The following is a 21,625-nucleotide window of genomic DNA, read 5'->3' on the forward strand; positions in this document are numbered from 1 at the left end:
GACACACTGGCAAACGGTCGTGTCTGGATGTGTACCCTTTGTTCAGCAAAACTTCATGACAGTGGGAACTGCTCACATTGTCTTCACAAATATTGAAAAACACACATAGTATGAATGTTGTTTTAACGTTATGTTAATCATTTTGGCTTTGTTTCTATCAGAAATCCGGTGGCGATCAAGGACAATCCCCTCCCCTGATTGAGTTTGGGAACTGTCAAATCCAAACCTGGTATTCCTCGCCATACCCTCCAGAATACGCAAGGTAGGTGAACATTCGCAGCCTGAAGCGAATGTAAACTAGAATGTGATTTAGAGATCCTCACTTACGTTGTAACTCATCTCACATTCTTCATGTTTTAATTAATTGGCGCTCTCTCTTTCAGATTACAGAAGCTTTATCTCTGCGAGTTCTGCTTGAAGTACATGAAAAGCCAGGACATTCTGCAGAGGCATTCAATGAAATGTGGGTGGTTTCACCCGCCGGCTAATGAGATCTACAGAAAGGATAACCTCTCCATGTTTGAGGTCAGTAGCGTCTTTTAAATCTTCATGCACAACTTCATCCGCATCCTAATTTCATCTAATCTGCATTTGCAATGAGTTCAAGAGGGGCATGTCCAGAGATCAAAGTCTGTGAAACACCAAGCTTGTTGAAAGACACATCTTAACAGCATGAATGAGAGCCAGGCTTGATTAATAAAATTGAGACGGCTCTGTGTATTGGGTACCGCCAATTCATTTCAGTGCATTTCGATATCATATGTGTTTATAATAAATCTGTGAATTTGCTATGTTATGCTTTATAGAAATGGCTTTGATCTGTTTTCCCCCACAAGTGTTTACTTTAAGTAGTCTACTGTAAGAAACATCCATACTGGTTGGAAAAAAACAAAAGAAGACAAATTTTGTAGATGAATCGACTAGAAGTTTATGCAACCGGCCAGATACTTAACTTTAATAGAAACAAGCAAAAGTACATATTTGTATCGACTAAACAAATTTTTTTTTTCTGCAAGCAGGAGTTCCTTTCAATATTTCATTGACCTGCCTAAAACTCCATTGTGTTTTGTTTCTGCTCTGTTCAGGTTGATGGAAATATCAGCAAAATTTTCTGCCAAAACCTTTGCTTGCTTGCAAAACTTTTCCTGGATCACAAGACGCTGTATTATGACGTGGAGCCCTTCCTCTTCTATGTTCTAACACAGAATGATGAGAAGGGTTGTCATCTTGTTGGATACTTCTCAAAGGTATTACAATTCTTTATTCAACTTATGTTCTGAATATAGATGGACATACAGTAGTTTGTGTCGTATGAATTATATTTGGATAGAATGTATTTTACAACGGTGTGAATTCTTCCCTGTCACACAGAACGAAAGGCTTTGTGTGCTTGTGTTTGGTTCTGTTAAGGGCATCGGCAGGTGTGCTGAATTGCACACGTTGGCTTTGGGCTGACACACACTATCTATTTCTCTCTCTCTTCCTCAGGAAAAGCTTTGCCAGCAGAAATACAATGTCTCCTGCATAATGATCATGCCTCAGTACCAAAGGCAAGGATTTGGGAGGCTCCTTATTGATTTCAGTAAGTTATTCATTAACTGCCTTTGACATCTTATGAGATATGAACATGACTCTTTGCATTGTGAACGGATGTTTCTGTCCTGTGAATGGAAGGAAAAAAGAGGATCTTGTATAAACGGGACAATCATGATGAAATGGAAAGAAGATCTAGTGGTGATTGTTGCACTGTAGTCTGTTATCAAAAACATGCCCTTATATACAATGAATATTATGATGTAATTTGTTAACTGATTGATCTGCTTTGGGGAGAATCCACAGAAATCTGACTTTGCATTTGAAATGCAAAAGACTAAAATTGGTTTTATATTAAAGATAATCTGGAAGTCTAATTACATCGATCTGCCCTCACCATTGCATCTGGTTAAAATAGAAAATGGAAAAATCTTTGGCCGTCTTTTCTGATTACTCAAAGATAATTTTTTTGGGGGGGGTTAAATGGCATTAGATTAACGTTTAGCGCAGTTTGTCGTTATATGGGTCATCCTGTTCACATGCCCCTTATATCAATGTCTCCCAGACAATGTAAATCGAGTTAAAATTTTGGAATTCAAAGTTCCTTGGTGTTCCTTAACTTCTGCATTCATCCACCAATATAGGTTTAACACCCCGCTACAATAAATTTTTGTCCGTTCAGCATCAAGGTTTGGTGGCACAAGAAATTTGTTTCACCGGGTGTTATCGCAATTCAGGACTAGTGTAGTCCATAATGCAACCGCTTGACTCCAATACAATTCAATTACATTATTAACAAATATTTTACAATATTAATGTTGTTGTTATAAAATGATAGTGTTCTTTTTAGTTGCGTATTTAATTAAATGAAATGTAGTAAAACTTTACCTAATCTCTCAATATGTATCAAAATCAAGAAGAATCTTTTAGAGGAGCATTTTATCGAAGTCAAATTTTCCCCTGGACTTTAAAGAGAGGATGATTATACAACCCAAACTCTTCCCTAATTGTGATAAAGCCGTTTTCTATTGTCTCCCAGTGATTCTCAAACCTAATCTGACAGCACTCATAAACAAATTGTTGTATCATCATCTCTCTTTCTGTTTTCCTTTCAGGTTACTTACTTTCCAGACTGGAGGGCCAGGCCGGCTCCCCTGAGAAGCCTTTATCTGATCTGGGTCGTCTGTCCTACTTGGCTTATTGGAAAAGTGTCATACTGGAGTACCTGCACAACCACCCAGATAAGAGTGTGAGCATCAGGGGAATAAGCCGAGCCACGGGCATGTGTCCACATGACATCGCTACCACACTTCAGCAGCTCAACATGATTGATTTCCAGGATGGCAGGTGGGTTTGGCTGTGGTGGGAACTGTCAATCTGATGATTTACTCACAAGCTTTTCTTGAAGTACATCATCTCTCAAGACATCCACTGGATGTGCGAGAAACATAAACGCGATTGCTTGTGGGTATTTTGCATGTGGATCAGTATTGCATTACGGTTACTCATACTCGACACAGAACGTTCAGAACGACGTGGATCTCTGACGTGAATCCAAATTGCATGGAAGCCCTGCTTAAAGTTAAAAGTTTCACAATTTTATTAGGACAAAATGTTCTGTTGGATACATGGCTATGCAGTTTATTTATACTTATTATAGTGTAAAATACTATTTATTTTATCATGTTTTTCTTATTGTGCAGTCCAATTAATATCAATCAAACCATAATAAAGCCATAATAACTAAACAAATACAGCTAACTAACTCAATAAAACATGTTAACATAATAAAAAACATGATTTCTGAAAGTTATAATTTAGTATAGTCATTTTGGAACCAAACTCTTCATATATATATATATATATATATTACATACAACAACCCGGTGATGACAGCATGACTGGTCATATTACAGCATATGTCAATCATATTTAAATTTGTCTACGTTATTAGATTTAGCAGGAAACTAAGACGCTTTGTTAACCACATGGAGACACATATTGTCTCTTGTGCTTCCCCTTCTCCCAGAGACTTTTTCTACCGCATATGTGTCGTTACAATCGTTACACCCTACACAATAATGTAATTTTGTTTATTTTTCACAATACCGTGTCTTTATCTCAACACTTTCAATTCAGACTATGTGCAGTAAACACTGACACGCATGACTGCACATGATGTTACTCTTCAGCATTGTTTAGGATTTATGGTGTAGTGTTTGTCATCAATTCAGTTTTTTTATTTCCTTTTTTCACATGTCTTCAAGGTTTGTGGTTGTGCGGAAACATCAGCTCATCCTGGAACATATGGAAAGACTGAGAGCAAGGCCACGTCTTCATGAGGTTGACCCTGACTGTCTGAGCTGGACTCCTGCTTTGGTTTGCAGAAGCCCATCAGAGGAGCTAAAGGCCATTGTGGCACAGGTAACTATTGGCCTAAAGCTCTTTTCATGATTTGATTTAGAGCTTCAATGAACTCTTATACTGTTTGTGAACCCAGTGTTATTTATGTCGTTTGTCCAAGTACATAGTGTTCTAATAAAAAAGTGTTTGATTGATGGAGGCTTTTTTTAAGTACACTTCATGGTCTCTTTTTTTATATATAAATAAACCACCTGGATATTTTCTGTTTTCCAAGCACGTGCAGAGACTTTATTTGAACATTCCATTGGTTAACTTGCCGTCCAGTTTACAATTACAGTCGTCTCACATCAAATCACTATGTTCTTTGTTTGCATTGCTAACCTTTCGCCACAGATATTACTGTAGACACGCAGGAGATTTGCTAGAATCTTCTGTTCTCTTTTGGCCTCTGACTGAACCTGACTCTTTTTGCATAATGTTATACTCAAACACGATTGATGACATAAATGCGTCTCTGGTTTCTGACACCAGTGTTTGAAATGAAACCTATAGCATAGGTGGATCATGCACGTCGCTTATGCCTTCCTCGGCTCTGCGTTATTAGCTCTGAAGTGATGCTTGCTTTAAAGCAAGCTAAATTTATCTCATAATTTCCCATTCTAGAGTTCAGGCTGAGTTCATACATATAACTGAAAGCACTTCCAACAGCATCCTGGCTTCCTGAGTGACCTAAATCAAAGCCCTGTATTATTAATGCCTCTGAATGTCCCGTGAAATGTAATCTTCCACAGCCGCTTAAAAATAAATGTTGCCGAGATGAACGGCTAATCAGTAGACAATTTCTGCACTGCAGGGGTCCTGTTAAAGCAAAGTGAGATGTTATTTGTCTGCTCAGGTGAGCTCATGTTTGTGTTTGTGTGGTCTGACAGGCAGGAGACCGTACAGACTCTGGGGCATCAACCAAAAGCTCGGCAAGCGGGATGGGTTACACCAGCAGACCTCCTTTGACCAAGTGCAAAAACTTCAGCAGAAGATACTCAGACCCGGTGTTTGCTGGTAAAGATTTCGAAGTGAGCGAGGAAAGCAGCAGTGAGGATGATGATGATGATGATGATGGCGACGACGACGCCGATGCAATCAAGTCTCAGTGTGGACAGGGTTTTAAGAGAAAGGTAAAGACCTCTAGAGTCTTTTCTACTGCGAGAGATGCATTTCTTGTGTGGTTCTCTGTGTCCTCAGTTCCCTTTGAATATTCTTTAATATCCAGTGGCCACGTACACAGAAGTTTTGGCAGTATCGTTTGCATTTCAATGAGGTGCAGAATGCAGGAATCGGTCCAAATTGTAATGATTGTAAATATAGTAGTAAGCATCCCAGCATTTTAGCAATATAATGGATGCACATGGACACCAATTTAGCCATTGTATTCCAGACCACAGGGCCAGTGGAAGCAGACAATTGCATCTTGCATTGCTTGAGACACGCTGTCACTCTCTAAAAGAAAGTGCAGTCACTGTGTTTTAACATCCCGATTCAAATGTAATGTAAATCTGCATTCACTCTAGAAAAATTGAGGTAGTGTTCAGCTGAAGTCCATATTTGACTATTTGGGACTGGGATGGAAAAAACAAGATCCCAGAAAATTCTGTCATTCCTTAAAGCCATAAGTAATTATTTGTATGATTTGTGTGGGAAATATTAGCTCTCCATCACCACGTAATGCCACACGGTTATTTGCACTGGGATACTGCTATCCCAGAATGCCTGAGGGAGAGCATGGTGTGAGGAACTTGTGGTCGGCTTGATTTCGCACACACTCATTTGGGGTTTTGGGCAGGCTAAGCTTTCCAAATGAATGGCCTGTGGTGCAGCCCTGTGGTCTAAATGATGGGCTATTGCATTTAGATCATGAAGCAGCCCATTCACAACGCAGCCACATTTCCCTATCTTTAGCATCGCCCTTGACCGAATCTGTCTCCTCCAAACCCCTGCTTTTTGGATTAGAGGGCACCAGGGACAGTTCGACAAAAAAAGAGCCTGCTCTTGCCATGACAGTTGTTAAGCCTAACAGGCTTTGACATCTCCCAGTATTTATTCCATTCTCAAGCATCGCTTGTTTTCAAACATGTACTTCTGTAAATATTCTCTGTGTCACAGTAAATTTATTTGTTTTCTTTTCCAGTGGACACCCACTCTGAGGCGTAAGAGAGGCCGAAGGAGAATAAGGATCAACAGCAGTGTTACCACTGAGACCATCTCGGAGAGAACAGAGGTGTTGGATGAGCCCTTTGACAACTCGGATATAGAAAGTCCTCTGCCACAACACAGCAGGAGGGGCAAAAGTGAAGACGAGGAGGAGCAGAAGAGCCAGAGGGTAGCTGTGCGTCGGCCTGGTAGACCAAGGAGATGTGGAGATGACAATCACTCGAATCAATGTAAAGGAGGGAATGTGGAAGGTAAGGCTATAGATGTTTCATTTTATCTGGCTGTCAATCAAAGTTAAAGGAATAGTTCACCTTCAAAATGAAAATTCTGTCATCAATTACTTAACCCTATAGTCATTTTAAACCAGTGTGATTTTCTTTCTTCTGCAAATCACAAAAGATATTTTGATAAATGTTGGTAACCAAAAACATTTGGTCCCCATTGACTTCTATTATACGGACACAAAACCAATGCAAGTCAATGGGGACTGTCAGTCTTTTGTGTTCTGCAGTAAAAAGAAAATCGTAGAGGTTTGAAATGACAAGAGGGCGTGTAAAAAACTGCAATTTTCATTTTGTGAGACTTTTTTAATACCGTTCTGTTTTCATTAAACCAGAACTTAATGTTATAATCAATGTAAAACAGTTGTTCATAGGAGTTAATGCGAACACCAGGGCGAATTAATCTTCACACATGTAAAATTGCATTCAAAAGTGTGAGGAAAGTTGGGGTTTTTATTGAATTACTGCAAGTTTGCATTTGTCATCCATTTAAATGCAGCTTCAGAAACATTTTTCATTTGAAACGAGTAAGGAACATTATTGCATACATTTACATTATAAGTGTCATACACATAAATTGGCAAATCGAGTTACGTCTGTTTAGTTTTCTGTCCATAACAAGGGACCACATTGGCAGCTTAAAAACATCACAATTTGAATCATTTGACAGCTCTTCTTTTTGGTTTTCATTTTTAATGCTCAGATGTTTAATACAAATATTTTGCTTTCTTTGTTTCTGCAGCAGTAAAAAAGGACAATCCTCGTATAGTGAAACGAAAGAAAGGCTGGCCCAAAGGTGTCAAGCGAGGACCACCCAAATGGAGACTGAAGGAGCGCAAAATGGGCTTCAAGCTCAACCTCTACACGCCTCCTGAGACGCCAATGGTCACAGCGGAGCAGGAACAAGAGGAGGAGCCGGCCCCCAGCCCTGCCTCATTCTCAGAACCATTAGAGTCCTTCAGACACCCCAGGCCAGAGGACCCAGAGCTGGACACATGCGTTTCAGAAACCCACAGCCCTGAGCCGCTCGAGTCTCACAAGGCAAATGAGGATGAATCCACAGACAAGTCTGACACCGTGGAAAATTCTCCTTGTGGTGATGAGACCAATGAGACGTCATCAGGTCCAATTGACTATGCGGAGTCATCACAGAATCCAGAGGAAAGCAGGGACATGAAGCCGGAGGATGATGTAGAAAGCGGGGTTGGTAAAGGCTCTGGTGAACGGGATGAGGAAGAGGATGAGGACGAAGAGCCAGAATCAACTCACATGGATGATCACGATGCAGATGATGAGGATGACAGCCACGAACAGAGGATGGAGGATCCAGTGTCACTACCAGAAACAGTCCCTGTTGAAGACTTGGAGCCAGTTAAAACTCCTAGTAGTAGTAATAATAAAACTGCTGAACTGCAGCCATGCCCTGCGGATAAACCTCTTCCTTGCTCTGCAGAGCTCACGTCTCAAGGCACTCTCGACGGCTTGGACGTGCAACAGGGCGGCACTGTGGACTCCGATCATCCTCCAGACTCGGAAACAGAGGAGGACAACATTCAGAAGCCTGATGAAAAGCACATAGGCCCATTGACCCCTGCAATAAAAGAGGATCATAACCTTTGCCCTGAGCTTGACATGGAGACGGCCCAAGCGGTTCAGTCTCTGACTCAAGAGTCTGAGCAGGAGAGGCACTTTCAAGACTGTGTGGAGACTCAAGAGGCCTCCCACAGACTACAGAGGTACGTGCACGTCGAGCAAAGCCCTCAGATGACCCCGGTGGATGACTGCCAGCACTCGGATCACAGCAGCCCACTGTCTTCTGTCCATTCACACCCGAGCCAGTCCGTACGGTCGGTCAACAGCCCAGCGGTGTCTATTTTGGAGAGCGGCTATACGCAGATCAGCCCCGATCAGGGTACCGCAGTCTCTGTGCATTCGCTTCATAACAACATGGAGACCAGCCCCATAATGGATGTGCCCTCTGTGTCCGACCACTCGCAGCAGGTTGTGGACAGCGGCTTCAGTGACCTAGGCAGCATAGAGAGCACCACCGAGAATTACGAGAATCCCAGCAGTTACGACTCCTCGCTGGGAAACAGCATTTGTGGCACGGGTGCAGGAGCAGGCGCAGCTTCCCAGAGCAGCTGTTCCTATGGCAACCTCTCCTCCGGTGGCAGCCACAGTCAGAGCAGCTGTGCTGTGTCCCAGCAGATGGCCGGTCCTGTGGTGAACAATACCGGCGCTTGCAGCATGCTCCAGCAAACCAGCATGAGCTCCCCTCAGGGATGCAGTGTGAAGTCTCCACAAGGTTGTGTGCCCGAGAGGCAGCCCAGCCATCCGCACACGCACGGACACGGGCACAGCCACGGTCATCACCACAGCCATCACCAACACCATTCGCACCATCAGCATCATCAACATCCCCAACATCAGTACCAACAAACCCTGTCCCACTGCTCCATGTCTGCCAGCTTCGCTCCACCCATGCAACTGCCGGAATCCAACAACCCCTCGTCCAACCACAATCCCTCCACCAACCTGGGCCTTTATGACCGAATGGGCCAAGGAGACTACGGAGGCGGACATTACGCGCAGTCCTCTGCATCCTTCAGTCTGGCTAAACTACAACAGCTCACCAATACCCTCATGGACCACCCCCTACCCTTCAGCCACTCGGCATCGCACTCCATCACATCCTATGCAAACAACAACGGCTCGCTATCCACGCAAATCGGCCATCACAATCCCACATTAGTGTCTCTGTCCCAACCTCCGCATGCCGTTACAGGCGGAGGCCCTCAATCGCAGGCTACTGGGACTCCTCCCCCCAACATGACTCCACCCCCCATGATGCTGCAGCGCAACAACATGAATCTGGCCGCCTCTCAGAGACTCCAAACGCAAATGGCTCCCAAGAATCACCCCCACCATCACACGGTGTCCATTCGCTCCAAATCGGCCCCCCTGCCACCCCACCACCAGCAGCAGATGTACGGTAGGGGTCCTCAGACTGTAGCCATGCAGGCTCCTGGTAGGACACTGGCTATGCCGCCGCGGATGAACATGGGGGTGAACCTCATGCCCGCTCCGGCGTACAACGTGAACTCCATGAACGTCAACATGGCGCCTCTTAACGCGATGAACACTTATAGAGTGACGCAGCCCATGATGAACGGGGGCTACCATGGCAATCCTACCTATATGAATCAATCTCCGCAGTACTCTATGCAGATGAGCATGATGGGTACCCAGCCTTACCCACAGCAGCCCATGCAGGCCCCTCCCCACGGCAATATGATGTACAGCCCAGCGGGCCATCATGGTTACGTGAATACCGGCATGTCCAAACAACCCTTAAACGGGCCTTATATGAGACGATAATCAGCGACAAGCTTGTTAACAAGTCAGCTAGTTGACTTTGAGGTATTTTGTTTATTCTTCTTTTTCTTGTTAATGTTTCGCTTTTATGGATCTTTCTGAAGAACCAGCACTTGGTAAGAATGCAAAAAACATTTTGTTCATCGGCTAAGTTTTAGCTTTTCTCCCCTATTTACGGGAAGCCTTACAGCATAAGATTTAAAAATGTAACATTTGTGTAAGCGTAAATCTCCCGCTAACTGCATCGCAGTTTCACGGAGGTTAAATTTCTTTAAGTTGGATCCTGCATTATGGAACCTTTAAATGTGCCTGCATCGTATGTTTTTGGACAAAAGAGCCTTTTTCTCAATGTACCTTTAGCAATCGCAAGGTTATATATGTAAGTCTGTACTCATGCCTTCATATTATTTAAATTATTGTAAATCTACTTTTATATTTTTTTAAATGTAAGGTTATACTTAGCATGCTATAACGTCTTTGTTAGTGACAGTGCATCAGAGTAGTACTGTACAGTGTTGTGCTTAATAGCAAGCGATTTTATATTAAATGTATGGCCTTGGTTAGGTTTCCCTCGTATGGAAGGAAAAAAATGAAACTCTATTTTTGTTGATTCTAATACTGTAAAGATTTGAAACATCGTCATGTTCAGCTTGGAAGGTTCTATTGCTGATTGTGTATAATTTGTTACTTTATAACAAGTTTCTTTACCTGAGGCAGCTTTCTGTTTTTATACAATTTAAAGCAATCTCTGTCACAATAGCAAAGAACAGTAAATGTCAGTATTTGTACATGTACATGTAGAAAACTAAATCAAGGGGAAAGGGTCAACGGAAACAGTTCGGGGGAGGGCAGAGTTGCAAAATGATTATCGAGTGTCAATTTACTCCAAAGTCGGTCTTTTATGAAATGCCTTTAAACTTACATTTTCATTCCATCTGTAGATTTTTTTTATCTTTATAAAACATCTGATTTATATTTTACTGAAATGTAGAGCAGTAGCCTTGTTGATAGACAAAACAGATGGCATGTAAAAAGGTAAATTGTATCTGTGTCTGTTTGTATAGCTTATTTTGTAGCCTTTGTACCTGTACAGAATGGCAGTTTGACGTAAGAAGGATAATCCTGACTGTACTAATTACCAGAGCAACAGTCCTGTATTTATGAGTTACCTTTTTAGTCGGTCTCTTAAATGCTGTACATTTTAGCAGAAAATAAATTATGATGAGCCACTGACAGACTTAAACGTGTCTACTGTCTTATTCGTTGTGACTCGCTGAATGGAACTATTGCAGCCAAAAGATTTTTACAAAATTGTTTCCAACCGTGACGCATACGTGGCAACAGTTTTGTCAAGTGCATAAACCTTTATTTTCCTTAATAAAATATTGTACGTTCATTTTAATGGTCTGATCAATTCTACAACAGCATATAAATCAAATACTTAACAGACGTGGAAGACAATGATTTCATTTGACTTCAGTTCGCATTATATTAGCATCACAACATGGAAAACTTCATGGGTCAGCAGTAATTATAAGAGAACAAATGCCTCTCTATCAGTTCTGCTTTGGGCCTCATTTGAATTCTACAGGGTTCACTTGATTGAGTTCTTGAGTGCCTGTTACTTGCCTCTTATCTAGAGATTTAACATGCCCTGTCTCTCTCTTTACTTACTTTCTGCTTTGCTGAGTGCATAGTCAATAAATTGAGCTCAAGGGTAGAGAGTCTCGTAGAGGTTTAAAGTAGAGATGTTCTAAGCCTCCACTCGAGAAATCAATGGTCTTCAAGCTTTGGTACTATTAACATTATTTCGTTTTCCTCTTTTCGCATACAGAATGTTTTAATTAATGTCTAATGTTGGCAGTCAAGACCTGTCTTCTAATGGAAATATTTGAGCAAGCGTTTGAGGTATTAAAATGAATAACATGGATTGAAGTTCTTCACATAATATGATTTAACCGCACACATTGGCACCTTTTACATATCAATCTGTGAGATAAATGGGTTAAATTAACATTTAATACACATTTCCAATGTAGACATTGGGCCAGACGTTATATGTTACAATATTCTGCTTCGGCTATATTTCATCAGGTCAAATTATACTAGAAATTGACACATTATAAATCAAACCGCATTCTAATATACAATAGCAATATATAGATTGTATCTCTTTTGTTCCTATCGGTGAACATTAAAGTCTTTAAAAAGTTATTTTAAATGGTTTATAGATCGGTGTTGTAATTACTTGTCAGCATGTTATGGGTTTAATCCAGCTAATAAGAGATCTGTGAGATGTCAAAGCTGTTTTCTGATGTGCAAGCTCTATTGGTTTATCCTGAAAGCAAACACTTGACTAATTATTTTCGCAAGGCATGCCATGTCAGTGTCTTAAAGCATCATTACTGAAAGAGCAAGCATGCATGATCGCACTGATATGACAGATGAGATTCTCTGTCAAGACAGATGTCAATTCTCTGAATGCATGTGCAAATATACTACAGATAGGGGCTTTACCCACATGGAATAGAATCAAGATCAGACCTGCCTTACATCAGTCTTGACAAACTGCTCAAATTTAAATTTCCAAAATATGCTGTATAATAATTTCACCTCCAAGGTTCTTATCTCAAGGATTAGCCTAACCGTCTGGGTTTGTTCAAGGCAAACGCTGAGGGGCTGCTTGGCCCAGAATAGGCAGACACATTTAAAAGGATATTTTTAGGCTATTGATCTTTGAGTCCTGACCTTAGTAACACACAGCGCACAGGCTGATAAAGGAGTAGTGCATGTGCCACATGCAGAAGTACACTGAATCTCACATCAGCTTGTTATCAGGGTGTCCCTCGTCTCCTGATGTTCATTCCCTGTAGCATAACACCACTGATATCCTGCTCCTGTCACTATAACTGAATATGAGGAATGTGCCCTATACTAAATCTTTACACATAGCCTTTCAGCAGCACTCCAACTTGAAGAAAGGAACCCAACTACTGAAAACTAAAATTCCAATTTTGAATGCAACATTAAGCCCAACTCCAGTTTATTCAAAACATACATCATGCAGAGAAGAGATGATGCTTAATGGGAAAGGTTAATGTTTTAATAGTGTGGCCATATCAATAAATCACAATTAATCGAATAAAAAATAAATAATTGTGTGTATAATGTATAATATGTGTGTGTTGTGTATAGTTATATGATTAAATAGGTTTTTATTTTACATGTGCATGTATAACAAATATTTACGAAAGATCAATATAAATGCATTTATTTTTAAATATAATTTATGTGTAAATAAATGTGTGTTTATTTACATGTACATGCATGTATACATGCTACACAAAGTATACAAACGAATTTATTTTGCAAGTGACTAATTTTATTTTGACAGTCTTCTGAAGATTATTGAGGGCATATCAATAAATTAAAATAATGACTTGAGCTAATGAAACATAATAATTACATTTATACATTTCTCCTGAAATGCCACTTTAGGCCATGTTCACACTTGACTTATTTTTTTTAAGCTGCTAACATCTGTTTTACATTATAATCCTATGGAGTAAACAGTGTTTTCAAAAAAGTCCTGAGCCCTTTCTTAAACGCCAGCGTTTTTGTTCTGCAGCTCAGAGCATCTTTTGAGGTTGCATAAAAATGCTATCTTTGAACATTGCCGGCTGCTCTTTGTAACCACAACGCAGCCAGTGTTTTTTTTAACAAAAAAAGGGACATTGTCAACTTTTTCTTGTCAAAAAAGAAGTCAAGTGTGAACGCGACTTAACAAGATGTTTAGAGCATCATTAAGCAAATTTCTAGAATGATTATTCATATTCCGATGACGGATAATGCATATGTTAAGTCTTGTTTGACAGATGCAACCACAGAAAATGGCAGATCTAGTCAAAGGCCAGTAAATCTGACTTTTGTCCCAAAGGAGATGGTAAAGCCTGGGCCCAATTCCACTAGCCAATTATTCCCTTCTTCCACTGGCAGCTAGGAGCCCTCCTACAGGCAGCTGTCCTTCCTGGCACCCAGTGACTAAATTTGACAAAAATAGGAAATCTCTGTAGAGCGCTGCTTGTAATTTAATCCAAAAGGTGTTTCTTTTTTGAACCGAGTTTAACACAGTCTCTGTAATACGAGCTTGGCCGCTGCAAATGGAATGGTAATTGCTTTTCGCTTCCCAGATATGTGAAAAGGACACATGAATCATCTCCGGAGAGGGATGGTTTTCAAAACCATCAGCGCTGGATGTTTTTTCCCCCTCCTCTCATCCTCAGTCACAACCATCACTCACCTTGACAGGGAAGTCATTAAATTGGTGATGTTGAATTCCTTTTGCTGTTTTGTCAGGTTCACTTATTCCTTCAACCTTGAAATCTTCTTTCTTTCCTACAAAAGTAGCTCTATTACTGTGAAACAAGGTCTTAATTTTCATGAATCTCAAATCATTCCAGCGCGTATATTACAAAAAGATGTGTCAGTCAGCTGTTAGAAACTACGTTTTATGTACTTATTTCAAGTATGTTAAAAATACATAACCTATGACTGTACTGTATAGAATGTAAAGAATGATGTTTGCTTTGGGGGTGCACGTCATTCTTCATGCCTGATAGAGCTGCACAATAACTACAATATTTATAGTTCTCTCCGTGGAAACATTACAGCCATACCATGTTACAGCAGTATGTCTGTGACATATTTGACATAAAGCTGCGTATTTAATGTCTCCTACGGATTAAAACATCGGTCAATATTAGCTAGCTTGCAAAGCTAAGCTTTACTATTTGCATTGCCCATACTACGACTAGTATGGGCATAACTTGTTTTTTTAAAGGGACAGGTTACCCAAAAATAAAAAAATATTTCATCATTCACTCACCCTAATATCATTCCAAACTTGTATGAGCTCTCTTTCGAACACAAAATAGATTTTGAAGGACGTTTGTAAAAAAGATACCTTGTGACATCATTGACTTACATTGTATGTACACAAACCATTGAGACATTTCTCAAAATATCTTCTTTATGTTCCACAGAGGAAAGAGCCATATACAGGTTTTGAATGACACGAGGATAAATAAATGAAGAGAGCATTTTTATTTTTGGGTGAACTATCCCTTTAAAGATCTGCCTAGCATCATCCTAGCAACAACCCAGAATACCCTAGAAACAGACTTTTGACAGTTTTGCGCAAGCAAGCACCACTCAACTTAGCTTTAAAAAATTCATATAAGTTGATATTGTGTGTCAGTGTTTTTTTTGTTTCTTTTCTTAAATGTTCATCCAGAGTTCTCAGTTGCTCTAAAAAACCAGAGTTGGGGCAGATGTCCCTGTTCAATCTAACAGCAATGATGGCATCCAAGAGGGTGAGATCTTTGCACATCATGAGGAAAGCCAAAACCAAAACTCCAGAGCGACTGACACCCATTGCACAGTGGACCAACACTTTACCTGCAGCACAAAAATATTTTTTACATTAACACTATTCACCCAATACAATTATTGTATTGTAAGTACTTTTCCTGTCTCTGTTTACTTATACACTTACAATTTTAGTCAAATGGAGGTCAAGAAAGTCAGACTTGCCATTTTGTGCTAGTGCGGCTTTAATGAAGGATGCGGTGGGGCTGAAATAATGACTCAAATCAAACTGTGGGTGATCTGAAGCCTCGACTCCATAATAAGTTATGCTCATGTCTGTGTAGAACCCAGCGCCTGTGTTGATGCGATGGACTCCGTCGGCAGAGTTTACAATGTGAGTGATTCCCAGATCAGCGAGGAGTCCTTTATCACGAGCAGAGAAAGATTGATTCGTTTTAAGGGATGGCTCACCCAAAAATGAAAGTTCTACAAATATCTTCTTTTGTGTTCAACAGAACAAAGAAACGTTAACTCAGGGGTCAGTAAATGAAGACAGAATTTTCATTTTTGGGTGAACTATCTCTGTTATATAAAGCATTGGATAACATCCTTTAAACACAAATTTATCATTAAAAAAGCAGGAAATGTGAATTAGGGTGCCTTGTTTCTCACGTCAAATGCTTTATTACTTACTCGTCTCCTATATACAGTCCAGGCCATATGTGACTGAAAGATCCTACGGGCTTTCTGTTGGTCAGCAGCGGACTCCTCAGGTCAGATAGTGATGACGTCATGTATTTAGCATGAAACTGAGAGGCCAGCGGTTTGTCATTCGGAGCGTTTCTGTTTAAAAATGAATTTAAAATCACTGGAATGAATTATATGTTACATGTTCAGGTAATTCAATGCACGCTTTGAGCGATGTATATTTTCATGGACGCGTTTGCAATTAGTAATGTTATTAAACATGTTAGTTCGACCTTTCTCATAGTTCGTTTGATAGCCACCGATGAGAAATTAGGTGAAAGTTCAAGTTCAAAAGAAAACACGTAACTCATGCAGTACATTGTGATTTATTTGATAGACATACTGTACCTGCAGGGAACAATGTGATGAGATTATGGTCTGTTCCACTGGACTAAGTAATTCACATGCTATAATCACAGCGTTCCTGTTTGATCATCAGTTTCATGACGAATATCTGTGGCTCACGTTGCCAACGCATTTGAGCAGAAACTGTAAATATGTTGGAGCATATGATGCTCATTAGAAAGTCACTACGGGGGATCGAGCCTTTAGACATTTAAGCATGCATGCCTCTTCCACCTTCCCATGATAAAGAGCGAGCCGCGACCGTTTCATTTCACTCCAGTAAAAAGGCCAAACATGCTCGCCGGCTCATTTCGAGACAAGTTCAAAGTACATGTCATCTGGAAGAGATTTAAAAAGCTGCCATTTATTTTGCGACCCTGCTGCCCTTTGTAACTTATTTACTGTTTATATGGAAACCCTTCAATTTTGTCTTCTGATACCCACTTTGCTGCTGCGGCATGAAAGATATTAGCAAATAAAATCAGGCCTAATAGAACTAGGACAAAGCCATTGGGGGAGGCCCTTAAGGGACATACTCTTGAAATGGGATTCAGCACATTGTTACCAAGTTTTCAGTTACAATTTGTAAGCTTCCAGTGTTCTCTTCCTCTCACGGACGAGGCTCATGTCAAGATGTCGAAGCTGGTTAAGAAAGCCGGGGTTAGGACAGATATCCCTGTGCTGGCGTACAGCTTTAATGGCCTCCATTAAAGTCAGATCCTCACAGATCATGAGGAAGGCCAACACCAGGGTGGCTGAACGACTCACTCCCATCAGACAATGGACAAACACTTTTCCTGTAGAACAGAGCAGAATCAAGATGTTTATCTCAGAGTGATGTTCTACCTAATATATACGAAGTATGATATATGTAGCCTTTTAATACACTTGTTTTTATAATAATTTTTGTAAGGGATGTGGCAAATAACTTGTACTGTATGTTACTATCAGACGTGCTGGTGCTGGTGGATATAATCTTAACGTTCGATAGCATCAAGGAATCTCATGTTTCCTAAAGCTCGTCTCACCATGTTTTGTTAACGCTGCCCGTATAAACCTCGCCGTTGGATAGAAGAACACGCTCATGACAAACTCTGAAGAATCATCAGCCTCAACTCCATAGTAATCTATGGACATATCTCTGTAAAAGCCAGGTCCAGTGTTGACATGAGGAGGTCCACTGGCAGCGTTCACAATGTGTGTGATCCCCATATTATACAGCATCGGCTTGTCTCGTGCCGCGACCCTGAGAACACAAGAAGTATTGTACGCTGCCGAGAGCCGCGATGGACATTTCCATGTGAATAGAAAACCTAATACGTACTCATTGCCAATGTACACATTAGGCCACACATGGTTGACATGTCCAGTAGGCCGTCTGTCATCCAACAGGAAGTTCTGTAGTTCGGTGACGGATGGCGTTTCATACTCGCACAACTGCTTGAGAGACATCCTAAAAGAGACATGACATTTATTTTATTGGCATACGTTTATTGTCTGTGCATGTGCAGAGATAAAAACGTTCACAGGGTCTCGCAATGACAGAATGTACAGACATCACACGGCACATTTCTGTTCATACTATCACGGTAATAAGCTCAACTTGCATTTTACACTCTACACTCTACCGTCAAACAAGCTGAGCCCACCTGGGGCCATTGCTTGTGAAATCTTCTACATGCTAAGAGGCTGAGAGTGCATTGACACTCACCACTTAACATCATTTAAGAGAATACAGACTGAGGGCTCTTTATGAAATCCCATTCCTTGTCTGTTGTGGCAAATGTGTTTACAGCGTCAGCTGTGGCTTGTAAAACGTGCAATGAGCGCTTCACACAGGTAAGCTTCCATAATAGCTCTCTAAAACAGAAATGTTGCTTTCTAAAAGCCGCTTCCTTTTTTCAACTTACATTTTGCAGCCGGTCTATCTTTTTTCCCTGTTCTCACATTGCCTGATCTTCTCTCCTTGGTCAGGGACGCTGTCGACAGCCAGTCCACAGATATGTCTCTCGAGGCTGTTTCTTTTTTTAAATGGTGTATAATTATAAACCTCCCTGGATACAAAGAGCTCTTCCAGGTTTCAGCGGGCAGTCGAGTTTGCTTTTAGAAACGTCCCGCTGTCTCTCCCTAGACAATGATCTTACTGTTTTGAGAATTTTCTGATCTCCAGTGTGCAGGTATTGTGTTTGTCTTGGCTAGATCCCATAATGCAGATAACTCCGAGGAAGCTACAGTAGAAGTGGGCCGTTTGTAGCCGCTAATTCATGCATACATCTTTATCGTGAGTCATTGTGTAGGCTAATCCGCATAATCTCGAGAGGTCTCATTCATGTGAAGCCAGCTGTTAGGTTAAACACTCTTCAAATCCAGATGTTCCTTTCACATGCCTCGAGGGCGGGTCTTTGATAAATGGTGAGATGTTTTTCACGTGCAAGTTCATGTTTGGTAATTGGAGCATGTCAGATACCCTCGATCATACATATGATACGTCTTCTCTTCACAGTTTGTGCTGAAATGCTTCAGATTATGTGTGTACAGCAGGGAAAGCCTTAACTAAGAGATGTTCTTTCTGCGCCAGTAAAATAAGCGTTGAGCCCCATAGTAATTACAGCTTTATGAAGCTAATAAAAAGGAATTAATGGCCTGGGTGTGAAAGCCACGTACACCTGTTCCTTCTTAAGATCTACTTATTACTTGCTATTATTGTAACCTCATACATTAAAGAATCACAGTAACCCACAGCAGATTTTTATTATACACTTTCGATGTTTTTGTATTTGAAGTACTTATTCTGGGGAATCAAGAGATACAGTGTAATGTCTTACAAGAACTGGGTTCATGTGCTTTATGTGATACACTTCACAATAAGGTTGTATTTCTTGAGAATCATAGTTAACGGATTAGCTAACATGAACCAACAATAAACGTAATTATTTTTACAGCATTGTTTTTATCTTCGGTCATGTTATTTCAGTATTTACTAACAAAAATGTTTTAATCAAACAGTGTACAATGTAAAACAAACAAGTTGGTTCAACTTAAATTAACTTGAAACTTGGCTGCCTTAAAATGAAAGCTTCAAGTACGCGCTGCATCTCGCGATAAACGTAAAGAGCGTGATGCTGTTATGCATTAATTCAACAAATCTTTAATTGAGTTATATTGTTAAATCAACTTATAAACTAGTTGAAAACTTTGAAAAAACAGATTCAATAACTGCCAGTTGGATCAACTTAAAACTGTAACTGTTACAGTTCATCTAAAAATGAAAATTCTGTCTTCATTTACTCACCCTTGAGTTGTTCAAAATCTTTGGTAGTCAATGGTGGCCAAGAAGTATTTGGTTACAAGCAATGTTAATCAAAACAAAGAAATGTGTACAAATTTGGAACAACTTGATGGTGAGTAAACGAAGAGGGATTAATGCTTATAAAATAAATTGTTCGATGTTAGTTCATTCTGGTTGATGCCTTTACTAATATAAACAAATACAACCTTATTGTAAAGTGCCACCAATGGTCCAACTTTGATAATTTCTGATTCATCTGTAGTGGTTCATGGATCATCCCCGACATTCTCATTTGGCCTTTTTCGCTTTCATACGTCTTTGAATTCAAAGTAAACCGTCATATAGCAACATATAGCGTCATATTTTAACTAAGCTTTTCATAAAATCCTCTCTTTCAAGTATACTTTGCTTGTGGGCTGATTTTGTTTGTTGATTGTAATTTTTATCCTTGACAGTTTTCCCTGAGAGAACCCTGACACAATGTAATCATTTACAGATACATCTGCTTTCCAGAGTGCTTGTGTGACAGTAATACGGTGATCAGTGTCACCCTCTCTGTGCCTCTCGTTCTTCTACAGTCACATCAGGAGAGAAGAGTTGGCTTGAGCCCACGCAGAGCTGCATTCTTCAGTCTCTCATATACACGCGCTTGGCTTAGCCGCCCGCTAGTGTCTGTTTCCCGTGTCTTTTCTCAACTGCTTCCATGATTTATCAACATACATACAGTGGATGCCAAGCAGCTAATCAGGAAGCAAAGTAGTGTCTTAATTGAATGTTCTCTGAAAGCAATGCGTGCCTGGGGACTCGTGTGGGTCTGGCTTCCTCTGACTGCACAGCTGCAGGTCAAGCTGTCAGGGTAGCTGAAGGAAGAGCCGGTCCTGTAGAATCAGTTTCGGGTTGTGTGGGTTAATGTTATTCTATTGCAGCCTTGGTGGGTGAGGTGAGAGGGTCTCTCAAATATATCCGCATGATGAAATGCCTTTGGCAAGGTGACAAAGAACAGATTTCAACCCTTGATGTGTTTATCAGTACAGCAGTTGTTTTGAGAATGTGCTAAAACCTCATATAAAAGGCGTCTGTGTACAAAGGATAACAGACAACCATACAATTATTGTGCACTTAGCATAAAAATAGCAGGATCTTCTGTGATAACAATGCTGGAAGAATTTTCTGTGTGGCTGGTTCCTGAATGTTATTCGTGGCACAACACTGCGTCCTGCTGGGAAAACGTAGAAGCACAAGAGACAATAAAGCAAAGGGTGTAAAATTGTACCCAGCCTAGACACGTCATTTTATACATATTCTGCCCTAAAAACAAATATTTGATGCACGGCACTTGGACTGTGTATTATTGGATGTTTCTAATTGTACAGTTTTGTATGTTAACTCTCCATATTTAAGCATTCAGCTTGGCAACAAGTTTCATTCACTGTCTCATCACACAGGGGATTAGAGAATTCAGGGAGAAGTTGACAATAACCGATTAAACAGGGTTTTTCCAATAAGGATTAATGGATTCAAGCCAATTTGGTGACTGGTTTTAATTACACATCATTTATGTTACAAGTGGTTGCATGACTTCAGAAACAGGAAATATGACTTATGGCCTCATTCACACATTTGCCTCCTGTTTTCACTTCTGTGGTTTGGATGCCTTTATGCATCTATTTCAAACATTCTTCTGATGTCATGTTAGAACTGAAATGTGCAAAAATACAACATTTGATAGTGTGTAAAATTCTGCAGTTTATTTGACAGCCTGTTTTGTGACACAGGAATCCAGCAGCAATGATATTACTCACACTATCAACAATAAACCGGATATAACAGTCAGAGCATGTTTAACTGCAGTAAATGAATGAAACGTTCTGTTGAGTTAAAATAAACATTTAATTAGACAAAACTGTTCATGTACCTTAAAGGTCCAGTGCATGAAATGTAGCTGCATTTAGTGGTGAGGTTGCGAATTGCAACTAACGGCTCACTCCACTGCTCATCCAAGGACTATGGCAACTGATAAGGGCCAAGATGTCTTCATGTTTTTGTGTCTTTGCAGAGGGCGATAGCAGTTTGTCCGTTTAGGGCTACTGTAGAATCAACATGGAGAATTCCATGGAAG

At 40.4% G+C, this 21,625-nt stretch overlaps 2 protein-coding genes across 5 annotated transcripts in view; one reads left to right on the top strand and one right to left on the bottom strand.

Annotated features, from left to right (window-relative positions):
- Positions 1-11,152, top strand: part of kat6b (K(lysine) acetyltransferase 6B) — a 33,705-nt gene extending 22,553 nt beyond the window's left edge. For all 4 annotated transcript variants that reach the window (XM_079472722.1, XM_079472725.1, XM_079472723.1 and 1 more), the window contains exons 9-17: positions 162-262; positions 384-525; positions 1,086-1,247; positions 1,489-1,582; positions 2,649-2,880; positions 3,801-3,957; positions 4,827-5,069; positions 6,080-6,353; positions 7,126-11,152. In XM_079472722.1, coding sequence (XP_079328848.1) covers positions 162-262; positions 384-525; positions 1,086-1,247; positions 1,489-1,582; positions 2,649-2,880; positions 3,801-3,957; positions 4,827-5,069; positions 6,080-6,353; positions 7,126-9,761 — 4,041 coding nt within the window. In that variant the 3' untranslated portion in view covers positions 9,762-11,152. The remainder of the gene's footprint in view (positions 1-161; positions 263-383; positions 526-1,085; positions 1,248-1,488; positions 1,583-2,648; positions 2,881-3,800; positions 3,958-4,826; positions 5,070-6,079; positions 6,354-7,125) is intronic.
- Positions 11,153-16,183: 5,031 nt separating this feature from the next.
- dusp13a (dual specificity phosphatase 13a) lies at positions 16,184-18,204 on the bottom strand. The gene is made up of 4 exons (XM_079472866.1): positions 18,128-18,204; positions 17,542-17,670; positions 17,246-17,463; positions 16,184-17,014 (listed from the first exon to the last, which is right to left on the bottom strand). Coding segments are annotated over exons 1-4 (570 nt in total). The 5' UTR covers positions 18,130-18,204; the 3' UTR covers positions 16,184-16,793.
- Positions 18,205-21,625: the final 3,421 nt, after the last annotated feature.

Source organism: Barbatula barbatula (assembly GCF_947034865.1).
Source record: "Barbatula barbatula genome assembly, chromosome: 14".
Classification (NCBI taxonomy): domain Eukaryota; kingdom Metazoa; phylum Chordata; class Actinopteri; order Cypriniformes; family Nemacheilidae; genus Barbatula; species Barbatula barbatula.

What these genes read in the sequence shown, in the direction of transcription:
- dusp13a (XM_079472866.1), bottom strand. An exon ending in AATGTGTACATTGGCAATGA is followed by an intron (nt 17,464 to 17,541) that starts GTACGTATTAGG and finishes TTGTGTTCTCAG; the next exon opens with GGTCGCGGCACGAGACAAGC. An exon ending in GGCAGCGTTAACAAAACATG is followed by an intron (nt 17,015 to 17,245) that starts GTGAGACGAGCT and finishes TCTGTTCTACAG; the next exon opens with GAAAAGTGTTTGTCCATTGT.